Below are 14,514 nucleotides of genomic sequence, written 5' to 3' on the forward strand. Positions count from 1 at the left end.
TGACTTGATCGTGTGTGTGTATGCGTGCTCCCTTTTTGCCAGGCGGGCGTTCTTTTTGAATGAATGACTTACCCGCCTCCAGCCAATGGGCGCGGAATCGCGCTTAATATTCAGTAGCCTCTGGGCCTATGGCCGGGCGAGGAGGTTGTTTTAAACGGCGGAGCCCCGCAGCCAATCAGGCCGCTCTCGTAGGCAGCCAACGCGAGGCTGAGCTCCAGCTCCTAGCGCTGAGTCTTAGCGCGTCGTGCGTGCGCCTCGCTCTTCCCTTGCTTATCGCCTAGGTTAAAGCGAACAATACAGGTAGGTTTCCGGAGCTGCACTTTGCAACTTTTTCGGGGGGCGGCTGCTCGGCTGGCCCTTTTAATTTCCTTCCCCAAAATGCCTTCCATTTTAAATTCCTTTCCCCCCTGATTGCCCCCCCTTCCTTTCGCATTAATTCCTACGTTTCCAGATTTTATTTTATTTATAGATAATTCTCCCTATCAACTTTCTCTCTCAGAGGCTCGCGTTCCCACCAAGCCTCCCCGTTCTTCCTCGGTGTCAGCGCTAGGCGTAGGAAAGCAGACTTGGGTCTCGGTGTAAATGGAGCTTTTTCTTTTTTTTTTTTAATTTTGGGGGAGAAGGGGCAGGGGGGAAAAAAAAGAAAAAGGGACGCCGCTGCTTGATCTAGGCTGATTAAAAGAAAAAGGAAGGGGGGATATAAATTCTGTATGGGGGTGCCTCTCTTCCGCGGGGTGTCTATATACATATATGTATAGACGTTAAAATCTCTCTGCACAAAGTAAACGCCGGGGAACGTGGGTTTTTTTGCTGCTCTTGTAGCGGAATATGGCTGGTGCAGCAAGTTCCCCGCATGGGCAGGGATCTCGCACTTCACGGGCGTGCAAGCCCCGCGCCTCCGCGCTCTGCTTCCCCTCCACGCGTGTGCCTGCCTCGCTCGCCTTCGCCCGGGCTGCGGATCGGGGCACGAAAGTTGCCCGGCCGTGCGCAGTGCTGGTGCCTGCTGTTTATTCTGCATTAATAATGGCTGTCGCGTTAGCATCTGACAGGGATAAGCCCTGCGCGTCCTGGAGAGAAGCGCACACAGTGGCCTCCCTCGCGCTTTCTTCTCTTTTTCTCGCCCCCGCGCCGCTCGAGCCGCCCCGGTCCTTTCGTTTCCGCCGTCGTCTTTTTTCCCCTCTCCAAAAAGGTGCCCCTCGTCCCCCTCCGAACGCCGCTAAGCCCCGGACCGTTTCTTCCTTGCGCCGCTGCTGCTTGAGATGTGTGTGCATTAATATGGCTGGCGCTTTAGTGGTACGGCTGAAGGAAGAAAGACGTGTAAAGACGGGGAGGGGGAGCGACGCGGGGGGAAAATCCGGGGGGGAGCCCCGCAGAGCCCCCGAACCTTTCGCTTTCGCCCCCGGCTGTTTATCTCTATCGGTTCGTGCCCTTGACGGGGCGTTCGGGGGCCGGATTGGGCTTTTTCGCACTTTTTCCCTTCGGCGCGGACGAGCGTATCCCGGGCTTGTAATGGCTGCACGGCAGTCTTTGTTATACAGACTATTGCGCTAAGCAGAGACACGGGAGGGTTGGGGGGAGGCTGCTTCAAAGCTGCTTTCCCTCCCTTTCCCGACCCCTGTGCGCCCCCAAACCCCACGGCTAGGAAAGAGAAACGATTTTTCTACAAAGCTGGCTGGTTTGGGGGAGCCTGGCTGCTTGGGTTTGCCTGCCTGGGGGGTTTATTTGAGCAGACGGGTGTCTGTGGCTTTGTTAGGCATAGCAGCCTCACTGCCTTGTAGAGAAGCCATTTTAGCGAATGGAGCTGGCTATGGGCGAGGGGAACACTTCTCTCCATATCCCTGCCTTAGCTAGTACTAAGACTATAGAGATTGCTATAGCAAGGGCAAGAACCCCGTTCTCTGCCCCAGCTTTAGCTGGCTTGGCCCCCCCTGGGCAAAGGCACCCCCTAGGAGAGCCCAAGGACTTATTTGAGGGGCACTTTCTTTCATGAAGAAGTGTTTCACAAAATGGAAGATGAATTATTGGTGTCTTGGTGACCTGTCGTTTTTTTCTCTCTTTCCCCTTTCTACCCTGCCATCGGAGTCTCCAGCAAATATAGCGTTCCCGGGCTGATCCCAACTGCATTCGCTATGGCAATAGGGGCTCTTTAAATGCAACTTAGCCCGATATAATAATGCAAAGGGGGGGGGAGATTTTTTTTCCTAGTGACCTTGGGGGGGTGTGGAGGAGTAAGGGACAGCAAAAAACAAACATAGGAAAACAAAATGCAGCGTTTTTTCTTCATCTGAAACTTTTTTGTTCAGATAGTCATGCAGCCTTTTAATAGACAGAGATAGATTTATTTATTTATTTTTACCAAAAAACGGGAAATGTAACTTTTGAAGGGTGGGGGTTGATCTTTTTTTTTTTTCTTCTTCCTTTCCATGGGAGGAGATCAAGGCAATATATTAGAAGAAAATTACTTTAAACTTTTAAAACATTTTATTGCAAATACTTAGTATATGCAACATTAATAAAAATTACAATGTTATGAGCAGAAAAAAAGAAACAAGCTTTTATTGCTTTTTATCCCCACAAATTGTTGCTTTTGGAGGAAACTACAGGGGAGAGATGATTTCATACCCCAAAAGTTCGCAGCTGTTCTCGTGACTTAATTTTTTTAAAAAAAATTTAGTGGCCACCCAGGCATTTAAATTATCTCTTGGTAAAGCAGCACCATGATCTTATGACTGGTGCTATAATACAGTGAACTGTTTAAACAAATTTAACCAGTTTCAGAGACATGCTGTTATAAACGACAAAGTGAAAGATTCCCACGTATGGATGCTTTGACAGCTATTCGACATGCAGCACATCTTAAGTTCTGAAGAAGTTGCAGGAGAGTGTTCCTGCTGGGTGGGTTAACCAGAGAGTATAAGCCACAACTGTGTGCATTAAACCTTTTAATTTTCCAGCATTGTGGGCTGGTTCACACATGTTTGGCCATGAAATGTAAGCAAACATGCTGCAAATGGATGTTGGTCAAGTGACATAGCATACAGTTACTATGCGTGGATGAGCCACTGGGGATAACATTCACAGTGTCCATGTCAGTTGAAAACACACAGCTTCTCAGTGGACAGAAATTCTCACGGGTTGGCTGAAAGTTAAACATGCTTGCATGTGTGAACCAGCCTTAAGCCTGACATGCTTCTCTAATTGTTGACCATTCTAAGGGTGGCTTAACATATATATTGGCTTGCCTAGAACACACAACTTAACTTGCTTGTTTGGTGTGTGTGTGTGTGTGTGTGTGTCTTTTTTAAAATAAAATATTTTCAGAGAGTAAAAAATGGCTAAAGGTGATCCGAAGAAGCCGAAGGGGAAGATGTCTGCTTATGCCTTCTTTGTGCAGACATGCCGTGAGGAACACAAGAAGAAGAACCCAGAAGTTCCTGTCAACTTTGCAGAATTTTCAAAGAAGTGCTCTGAGAGGTGGAAGGTATTGCTCTTTAAGACTAAACCCATGCTGGCTGAAGGCAATGGTGTGTGTTCCGTGCACTTGGAAACGAACAAAAAACAATTAAACTTAATTCTGTGGCTTGTATAACCTATGCAAAACTCCGCAACCTTCTCTTGTGTGCAGTTCTCCAACTTCAGCAACCATGCAGTGATATGCCCCACAGTCCTATGCACTTATAGTTAGAAGCACGTCCCCTTGAGTTAAGTAAGAGTGGAGAGTTTTGCAGGCCAAGTCAAGGTGCTATGAAGGGTGGCAAAACCTTGCTTGTGTCTACTGATTCACATTAAATCATGCCTTTTGGCTTCTGAAAATTCACCAGGCGTTACAAGCACATATTTAAGCATCTCTTCGCAATCATAGGGACTTCAAACCCTTGTTTCCTCAAATATAGGAAAGTTTTCCAGGAAACTGTATTCTGCAACCAAACCCATTACTACAGTGGTGTTGAACCCTTTTTTTCATCCCAAGGGCCAAATTCAATTTTGGCAAAGGTTGCAGGCTTCAAAACGAAAAGGGTGGGACTGATAAGGCAAAAATACCAACACGTTTGAGCTTAAGTCTTACTGCCACTAACAAAGCCTTGGGAATGGCATTTAAACTTTTTGGAATGGGGGGAAGGTGGAGCAACAGCCGGAGGCCTGACAAGCAATTGGGGAAAGGGGGTGTGGCAGTCTGAGGATTCCACACTACTGCATCCAGTACTTGGTCTGGAATTGCAGCACACACAGCTCTAGCTGTGGGTGAAATCTAATAAGCACTGGTCTCACGATGTTCATTTTAGCTTGGTGTGGGAAGCTTGGGGCAATATGCAGTGGTTCGCAGCTTCCTTTTTTAGGAACGTGGGTCTACTGTATCAAATCTTATTTGTATACTAACTCCCTTTGGCCTAAAACAACATTGGGCGACATTGTCAAATAGCTCTACAGAATTGGTTTTTGGGGAGGGGATAATTGAGGGCATCTGCAACAACATTTAAAAATATAGGGAACTGCCTTAATATACTAAGTCGAATTTTTTCTCCACCAAGCACAATATTGTCTACTTCTGTGATTCTCTAGGGTCTTGTGCCATCAAAAAGGTCTTTACCTGTCACCTTCTGCATGCAAAATATGTGCTCTACCTTTGAGCTAGTGCCCTCTCCCCAGTGCCTTCATTTGTGGCTTGCTTGTGTTGTTTTTGGTCAGACACAGGAGTAACTGGCCGCATTTGTGTTTTTCAGACCATGTCGAGCAAAGAGAAGGGCAAATTTGATGAGATGGCCAAAGCCGACAAAGTACGGTATGATAGAGAAATGAAGGATTATGGACCAGCAAAGGGTGGTAAGAAGAAGAAGGACCCCAATGCTCCGAAACGGCCACCGTAAGTAATTGTGCATCCCTTCTTCAAATTCTGAAATAGAGTACTCAGCTTTGTTAGATGGAACATTGCAACCTGCATTTTCAAGAGACATGAGCAGAACTCAGATTATGAGATCTAGTAATAGAGCAACAAGGACCTGGTTTTAAACACCTTCAAAGTTGGCCACATCTTTTCTTGCTGCTACTTTCGCTCTTCATTTTTGGTTAAAGTTAACCCAGTATTAACCAACCATTGGAAAGATGGTCATCCTGAAAATAGTCATGCAACTGTTCATAAACATGGCTGGCTTTTGAAGGCGTCTAATGCCTGTTCCCCAAAGTTTGAAGTCTTAATACTGTGTAGCTGATTGAATGACACGCTTTTCCACTTCTGTGACCAGAAAGAGTTTGGAATCTTGCCCTCATTTGATGATCATGATCTGCTAATTTTGTAACTTATTTATCTAGCACTTTATAGAACGTTCAGAGTGTTTCACATACAGCAACACTTAACAGAACTCCGAAAGATGGAGCAGAACTTTCTTGATATAATAGACCGCAGGGCAGGCCTGATGTTCAGGGCTAGTGGCTTGGCGAGGCCTGCCTAGTAAGTCTGAGTTGAATTTGAACCAGGGAATTCTCAGCTTGGACTGCTAGGGTATATGAACCCTAACTGGCTTAATACGAGCTGAACTGTCATGGCTCCCCCTGCCCCCCAAAAGCCTGGAAACAGTAACTTGGTGAGAATCTTTGGGTCCTAGTGATGCACTCTAATTGTTTAAACATGGTTTAGTGCTATGTCAACTTGCCTCGGGCTCATCAACTCCCCAGCTTCTGGCCCATCTGCAAAGGATGAGATCTGAAGCTGTTGCTTCTGTTTTAATGAACAGTGGTTATTTTGTTTGGATAAACGGTGTTTTGGATTTTCCAGTGTTCTGTTGTAGCCATGCTAGGTGTGTGTGTGTGTGTGTGTGTGTGTGAGTATACAGGGCCAAGCCTCACTCATATAACTAAGCCATAACTCTTACGTCTGAACCAGATCACTGTAGTTCTCCTGGGAACAGGAAGTTTACTATTAAACTGGTTTGTCACCAGTATAGATATATTAGTGTAGCCAGTATACCAGCTCTCCACTGACTGACTTTCTCTTCCTCCCACCCGCTCCCTACCAGGTCTGGATTCTTCCTGTTCTGTTCAGAGTTCCGTCCCAAGATCAAGTCCACTAATCCTGGCATCTCTATCGGAGATGTGGCAAAGAAACTGGGCGAAATGTGGAACAACCTCAGCGACGGGGAGAAACAACCTTACAACAACAAAGCTGCTAAACTGAAGGAGAAATATGAGAAGGTGAGTCTGGGTGACCACTGCCTATGTAGTGCAAAGGGACTGTTGTTTGCACTCGTCCCAAAGGAGAGCGACTGCTTTCAATGGGCAAAACTTTAGGCTCTTGTCAGTGGAGTTGCATGAAGAAGTGCAGTGGTCAAGTCAGTGGGGTATTTTCTTAGCTAAGGGTGCAAATCCAAATCTCCTGGTAGCTGTGTCACTGGAAGCAAATTGCAGTGACATCACTGGGTATAAATACTTCCAGGTAAATGTGCTTGAGAATTAGCTTGAGGCGTCTGGGCCTCTGAAGCCTTCCAACTATACACCTGCAAGATATGACAGTTTGGTCTTGCCATCTTAACTACGCTGGAACAAATTTCAGGAGGCTCTCTGTTTTTGCTCACTCAGAAGTGTATTAGTCCACCCCATGCTAGAGGCAGGTAACAAAGCAAAATACCATACCTCTCGCCATTAAAGTTTAAGCCAAAGGCCAGCCCAAACAAGAATGCATTTTAAAAACCTTATAAAGGTGTCATTTCCCTCCTCCATCTCCCAAGACAAAGTGATGGTGATGAGCTCTGTTTAAAAGCTGCTGAACTCTAAAATGTGAAGATTTTTTAAATCTTAAAATTTTTTAATACAAATTTTTATTGAATTTCAGTAATATTAACAAAGCAAAATAAAACCAAGCCAAACCAAAATAGAAACTAAAATAAAACAAATTCCATCAGGATTACATCTTCTTACCATACAGTTATATCTTAATGGGTGTACAGAGGTCACAGGTAATTCTTGTCAGTGCTACTAGATATTTTATCAGACGGACTCGTGAAGGACCTATTCTAAAGAGGTAGCAGGGGCTGTATCTGTGGCACAATCTTGCACCAGTCCTGTTGGCGGTGATGGGGTGGCGGAAGCTAGGTGGGGCTCTGATCACACAGCCACTGTGTTTTTAATCCACGCAATAACAAACATTTTGAGCTTTCTACAAATCTCTTTACGGCTCTTCCTCTGAAAAGCAACATACTAGTCCTTATTGAGGGCTGAAGGTGGGAGGTACCTGGGGACACCTTCTGTAGGCTAGGAAGGGTCACTGAATGAGATCTTCAGGAGTCAGAGTTTCAGAGCCCTTAGTCTTCCTCCTGATTAGCAGGATTGGAAACGACATACTTTTGCTTAGCTTGTCTAACCCTGTATGGGTCCCAAGAGTTTGGCTACCTTGGCACTCAATTTTGGCTTTTTAAAAGCGCAGAATACACATGATGTCACTGGCTTGAATGCAAAGAGCCCCTAGTGTGAGTGGAAGACGCTACTGCTCATGCTGGGTGGGGGGAGTCTTCCCCCTCCATCTTGCATTACAAATTGCTCCAGGGGTCCCCTGACCCTTGGATGTAAATTCTGAGGTGCATGCAAGAGTCTGGAGAGGGGTAGTTCCATTTTCCGAGTGGCACCCCACCCACAGTCCTTGACATCCAAGCCAGGATTTATTGAGTGCTTTTTTAATAGTTGCTATTCACTAATTAACCACTGACACCAGGTTCTAGCTAAAGAGTGGCAATCTAATAAATCGTTTCTACTTAATGACTATGCTTATGATTCAGTTGTGTTCCGGTGTCCCCCGAAGCACATGCAATAATACTCTTAGCTTCTGGCAGGCCCGAGAGGCTGTCTTGAGTTTCTCTAAAGACGCACATGCTGGTAACGCAAAGGGCCAATGAAACCCGTCCTCTCGCCGTTGCAGGATGTTGCAGACTACAAGTCTAAAGGCAAGTTTGATGGTGCAAAGAGTGCAGCAGCTAAAGCAGCAGCTGCAGCTCGGAAAAAGGTAGAGGAAGAGGAGGAGGATGAAGAAGACGATGAGGAGGAGGAAGACGAGGAGGAGGATGATGAATGAGAAACTGTATAATACTTGTCTCCATGTGAATACCATAGAGTAGGGGAAACACCATTCGGAAAAGAAAAAAAGCCTGCACCCTCTTAGTGAGACGGTGTCTTATTTGCCCTTTATTAGGTTTAATGACACAATTTGGATTCTGATCACCACACCGTAGCTTCTTTGAAAAAAATCTAAAAAGTGCTCTAGGAACAATGCAGAAAGAAGGGAAAAAAAAAACAAAACCATTGTAACTGGTTTTACATTAAGTGGCCATGGATGTCCTATAGGCACCCTGAAACTGTAACAAAGTTGTACATATTTCCAAACATTTTTAAAACAAAAAAAGTGGAAGCAAGACGCTCTAGTGTTCTCCTCAACTCTGTGCACTTTCCTGTTGGTGTAACAAAGCATTTAAAAATGTTTCAAGCATCTTATTTTTTAATTTGTAAGGTGGTGTTTAACTATATGGTTATTGGCTAGAAAATCCTGGGTTATAAACTGTACATATCTATAGTTTGTAAAAACTAGACAGATTCTTGTGGTTCATGCTCCGAGTGGTGATAACCTTGGAGGAAAAGGCAAACAGTTTTAGCAAAGCTGTAATGCCTTTCCACGGAGGGGTTGTGTCTCAGAGCATGCACCTCGAAAGTAGATCTATTTACACTACAGTGGGCGTCCATTTAGCTTAAAGTTGTCTTTCTGTATATAGTGAAACTAGCATTCTGCGGCCATTAGTTGTGGAAAGGGAGGGGGGGCAGTTCAGCTGGCATGAGAAATTGTATGGAATCTTTTTTTTTTCCTTTTAGTTGAGTGGGGTAGTTTTTAAACGGAAGCTGTAGGTCTCTTCATTGTCAGCTTAAAGTGAAGAGAGGGCGCAGAAAACCGAAGTTCAAAAACACTCTGTACTTAAAGAGAAACAAAATTTGCAAAAACGTTATGTTGGTTTTTTGTATGTTTAGAATGCTGAAATGTTTTTGAAGCAAAAATAAACAGTATTACATTTTTAAAACTTCTTGACAATATTCTAAATTTCCTGCTTTTAACAAGGTTACTCTTAGCAGCAGCAAGAAAAAAAATGTTGCTGTTCTGGCCAGACTCCCTCCCGTCCACCCCCCCCAGTGGTCTAGTTAAAAAGGGGGGACAAAAGCAAATACATACTTTTCCACCTCCCAAGGCTGCACATGATGGACACTTAAGATCCGTCTAGGAAAGTTGACTACTTGAGCTGATTTGGTGTTTAAAGGATGCTATGCAAGTTTGAATCTTTTATTACTTGAAAGTGGGAGCCTGACAGAACACTTGTGACCTTAATTGTGTGAATTCCACCATTTGGAAAGGTAGGTGACTAAGAGGAAGCAGACGTTACTTTCTAGCTGTGTTGGGTACGTTTCTAGCCCAAATGCTATGCTTTGTAAATATTAAAATGTGCCTTTTTTGTCCTGTGTTGAAACTGTTTCAGATGTGGTGTTTTTTTTCTCTGTCTCTTCCCCTATGCCCCCCTCCGCAGTCCAGTCAGGAAAATATTAGACAGCGAGAAGTCCATGTCCTTGAAGTGCTGGCTTGACTACCTGGTATTGAGTTTGAAAATAGGACAAATATCTCTACTACCTAGCACGGGTGGGCAGTGCTGGACTGCAGCTCCCATAATCCCTCACCATTGACTGTGCTAGCAAGGGCTGATGGGTGTTGCAGTCCAATAGCATTTAGTGGGCCCCAGGCTGCCCACCCCTGATCTAATGCATGGACTCTCAACACCAATGCAAAGGTATAGGCCTGAGGTGCCACAGTTTCCCACTGGGGTGGTGCGGTGTTGGAGTCTTACTACAGCATTTGGCTTCTCGAACCAAGTGTGATGTCACGCTATACAGAACTAAGTACTTTGGTGAGGGTAATTTGATGTACAGAAACAAAGTCTGGCATGATGACTGCGCAGCGTCCAGGATCAGAGTTGGCAGGCCTCGAAACAGCTTCTGTGGAACGTGAGTGGGAGGGTGCAGCTGCTTTCATGTCCTGCTTGTGGCCTTCCCCTGGGCACCTGGTTGGCCACTGTGGGGAAACTGGTACACTAGATAGGCCTTTGATCCAGTAGGGTGGTTCTTACCTGATGAAGGGGACTTTTCCACAGAAGCTTATGCCATACTAAATTGGTGAAGGGTACAATCCTGTGTATGGACTGCCTTTGCTGCTTGGAAGCCCTGAACTCAGACTTCCAATGTTCCAATGCCCTGCCAAGTTGAAGCTGGGAGGAGTGGTGGAACCATCATCCCTTCCCCGTCCTCTGATCTCCTATATTTTCTCTAGATGGGCTTTTTAGCCTGTCCAGCGAAGGAGGGAAGAATGCTGATCAGGGTGACTCATATTTTGCTACCTCCCCGCCCACCGGAACATTCCCTTTCCTCGGCCGAGGTTACTCTGATCTTGGAGAAGCGGATGGCACGGCTCTTTCCATGCCAACTGTGAGGGGTTCGGATCTCCGCCTCGCCTTTCTGAGGGGTTTCCTCAGCAATCTTATGGTCCCTGGGATGCTCGCCCATGGACCATAGGATAGCTCTCAGGTTTTAAAGGTGCTGCAAGATGTAGTCTGAATCCAACCCAATGGAACTAAACATGATCGTGCTCGATTCCAACTGTTTGCAGAGGGGTAGCTGTGTTGGAACAGACTAATTTTTACTTGGGTCCCTTTGAAAACAATGGGATTCAAGTGATGACCAACTTATCCTATTGATTTTGTTAGGACTCGAGGGCAGCGAAGTCTGGGTCCAATTTTTTATCTGTACCCAGCTCCCGATTCCCTGGTGCCACATAGAGATGTTACCCCATTTAATCTTAACAAGTCTCTTGAGGTTAGTTAGGTCGAGGGTGGGCTCGATGGTCTTGTAGTAGGCCCCTTCCAACCCTACTATTCTATGAGGTGACAACTTGTTCAAGGCTCTCCAGTTTGGGTTATGGCTGAGCAGCAACTCAAACTTGGCGCGTCACGGCTTGGGTCCAATACTACCTATCCTGCCTTTCTAAGCAGAAGTCCCCACAAGGCAGTTTGCTATATCGTAAGATAAAATGATATCTAAACAGGAAAGTATAATCAAACTATGAACAGAAGAGCCAAAAAACCAGTTGGAGAAAAAGTAACTTAAAATGCCCATGGAAATATCCCATAATCTATTAAAGGCCCTTTCCTCCTTGCCTAACCATTGGTTCTGTTCAAAGTAACAGAAAGGTACACTATTTCTCTTGGTAAAGGACTGAGCCTCAAGCCATGACTTGAGTTCAAATTCTGGTGGTGTAGTGGCTAGAGTGTTGGACTGGGAGCCAGGAGATCTGGGTTCTAGTCCCCACTTGGCCACAGAAGCTCACTGGGTGACTTTGGGCGAGTCACAGACTCTCAGCCCAGCCTACCTCACAGGGCTGTTGTTGTGAGGCTAAATGGAGAGGAGGGGGATTATGTACACTGCCTTGGGTTCCTTAAAGAGGAAAAAAGGCAGGATCTAAATGTGATGATGATGATGGTCAAAGCAGGTGCAAATGCGAGGTTTATCATACTTTGCGACTTGAATTTTAACTTCTATCTGTTTTCCCCTGCTAATAATCTGTGCTGGCTAGGTCAGATGTGCCAGCCATGTATTTCTGGCCGAGAATGTCTACCTGCATCTTATAGGTGCAGTTGGAGCTGTATGAAAAAGCCCACATCTGGGAAAACTGGGAGTTAGGATATCTGGAGAAAAGATACTCGTGTGTCTCTTGTGTGTATGTGTGTGCAATATTTTTCCACCACTGGAGGTGCCATTTCACTTATACACAATAATAAACTGGTTAAAAACAATACCTAGTTCATCTGCATCTGTGTGTAGTTTTATAACTTCTCGTAGCTGGGGAAAAAGTGTAGTGGCAAAGAGACTGAACTGTGAGCTAGGAAAGCTCCGATCCTAATCTTTTAGCCGTGAACTTGCTGGAGCGGCTTGCCTGAGGCTGTTGTTCTCCCATATGCAATATGGAGAACTGTAGTGTATGCATGTTTTGCGTTGGGGCTGTTGGCTTAAATTCAATACCCTGCAGGCATCCTTTGGGGGCTGGAGAAGCCGCTGCAATTCTGTACCTGTTGAAATGGTGAATTCCCAGCTCTCCTGGGGAACAGTCCTTAATTCAGCTCCTTCCACACCAGCATTGGCTGGAAGTCTGTGAACAAATGTGTGTGTTGCAGGAGGGGGGAGAGGTCGGGGACCGCAGCATAGACCTCCCCAGTGCCAAATAGGCTAAGATCTCTGGCACTTCACTTATTAACCTTGGTTTGCTTCTACCTTACAATGAGGGATGCAGCGGGTACCCAGCTCCCTCCGTCCCCTGACCTTGCCGCTAACCCAGGGGAAAGAGGTCTGGAGGAAGTAGTGAATAGCTATAAATGTGGCTAGCGAGGTCACTTCAGAGGGCTTCTTTTCCCAGCAGAACTCGTTGCTGATCCTAAACGTTTGGTTCTATTGGGCGTGAGGGGGGGGGGAGTAAAACTGGGGTGGCATTTCCCATGCGAAAGTAAGGGATCCGAGTGCTATTCTGTGCTTCTGAGAAAGCCATTCTTTTCTCTGCTTGTTACTTGTTTTCCTCTTGCCCGTTGTATCCAAATATGGGTAATCTATAAAATGTTAGAAGAGTTATCAATATCTTAGCGGAGTTGGAATCCTTTTATGGTGTATCAAGCGCTTGGCTGAGAAAGGTGCTATATCGGAGGTAGGTGACATGACGACCTCCAGATGTTTTGCATGACAACTCCCAGAAACTCCAGCCTTCGTGACCAATGGTCAGGGATTCCAAGGATTATAGTCCAAAATAATCTGGAGGGCACCAGGCTGCTTAACCCTGTGCTATATAAACAAACATTGGCCGGCAAGCAGCTGGAACAGCTCTAAATGACAGTACAGGAGCAAGATCTGTAGAGTAGCCAGAATGGAAGCAAACTCCAAGCTCAAACCCTACTTGAATTATGGTCCAATGAATTTCTCAGCTATGGAATGGACAGGGTGATCATACCTGGCAACACCCACTTGTCAGGTGGGGGTGCAGAAAGCCCACAGGGATGTGTTGCACCTAGCAGTGTTTCCCTCATTGTTTTAAGTGGGTTGCTCAAGTTTCTGTGTGTGTATTTTGTTTTGTTTTAATACACACAAACATTTCTGCCAGCTCAGTTGTCTGACGTCTACCCTGCGGGCTTAGCTTCATTTCTGCCATTTAATTTGTGCGTTTCTTAATAATGACAAATAATGAATTAAAAATTGGTTAGTTGCCCTTTTGGGAACTGCTGGCACTTGGTTGCTGCCCCAACCAAGTCTGTGTGCCTGAAGGGAATGAACATCTAGACATGGCTGCTGGGGAATGTTCCTCTAGTGCATGGTGTGATGTGGCCTAAGTGCTGGCGCAACATGAAATCTTTACTTTGCTGGGGGAGTGTTTCCTTTAATGTATTGAGCAAGAGTGGCAGGCAGAACTGTAGGCTGAGCTCCATGCCACATGCAGGCTTCTGACCTGTCCTGCTTATGGTAGCCATAGATTTCTACCACCTGGCTGGCAGCCATGTGGTGCATCGGGTACCCAAGCAATAATTGCAGGAGGGACTCAGTTATTACAAAATCCACTGGTTGAAGGGGCCAGTGCACCTCACCCAGGATAGAAATGTGTCTGAGTAACAGCTGGATTTTATCTTTCCAAAAGGCGTCCAGGGGTGGGGGGAGAGGGATCCAACATTTCCCCCTTTCTGGTTCCCAGCAATCTTAGGGACAACTGCAGGGCCAACCTGTAACCATCACATGACCTGCAGACCCTCATCTGGATGTCTGCAGACCTCTCCTCCCGCACGTCACCTTGAGACTCAACATGAAGACCCTGCAACTTCACCATCAAGTCTTAATTTTTCTCTCCACTATTTATCCCTGTCCACCACAACCCCTGCTTGTCCTAACATCTTCCCTGATGAAGAGATCTGGAGATTTTGATAGTTTGTACGTTTCTTGTGATCTTTGGTTGGCCTAATAAAGTTGTTATACTATGTGAAGGTTTGAGGCCTACAGAGGCAAAGGGGAAAAAGTTAGAGGCCTGGTTTTTTGTTGGGAGGGGGTATCCCAAGAGGAGTCGTTTCATTTCCCCTGTGAAGTTTCAGTTTCATTTCCCCAGTTAAGTTTCATTTCTTCAGGGTTGAAACAGTACTTTTGGTTTTAAGGGAGGAAGGTATATAAAGAGCCAGAAAGAGCAGATGTGGGGAGACCAGAGCCTGAAGGGGGAGCAGGAAGAAGCAGCCTGGAGAACTCTTAAGTACAGCTAGGGCAAAGGAATGTGCATTTTGCCATTTTTATTTTCTCTTAAGGCCTTTTGTATCACTCAGCTCTATTGTGTAAATACGTTTAGTTGTGATTTGCATGCTTTAATTTACCAGTAAAGTGTTGTGGTTAATCCCCATATCTAGAGAGTCAGACACCCCATGTCTACAGCCTAAA

General features: G+C 45.6%; 1 protein-coding gene across 1 annotated transcript; it reads left to right on the forward strand.

The window, feature by feature from the left end:
• The first annotated feature begins 229 nt into the window (after positions 1 to 229).
• On the forward strand, positions 230 to 9,488 carry HMGB3 (high mobility group box 3). The gene is made up of 5 exons (XM_084813720.1): positions 230 to 300; positions 3,322 to 3,481; positions 4,722 to 4,861; positions 6,012 to 6,186; positions 7,904 to 9,488. The coding sequence occupies exons 2-5, from the start codon at positions 3,332 to 3,334 to the stop codon at positions 8,054 to 8,056; spliced, it is 618 nt and encodes a 205-aa protein (XP_084669846.1). The 5' UTR covers positions 230 to 300; positions 3,322 to 3,331; the 3' UTR covers positions 8,057 to 9,488.
• Positions 9,489 to 14,514: the final 5,026 nt, after the last annotated feature.

This window comes from Heloderma suspectum, chromosome 9 (genome assembly GCF_057233095.1).
Source record: "Heloderma suspectum isolate Gila_16-S chromosome 9, 16-S_ref, whole genome shotgun sequence".
Classification (NCBI taxonomy): Eukaryota; Metazoa; Chordata; class Lepidosauria; order Squamata; family Helodermatidae; genus Heloderma; species Heloderma suspectum.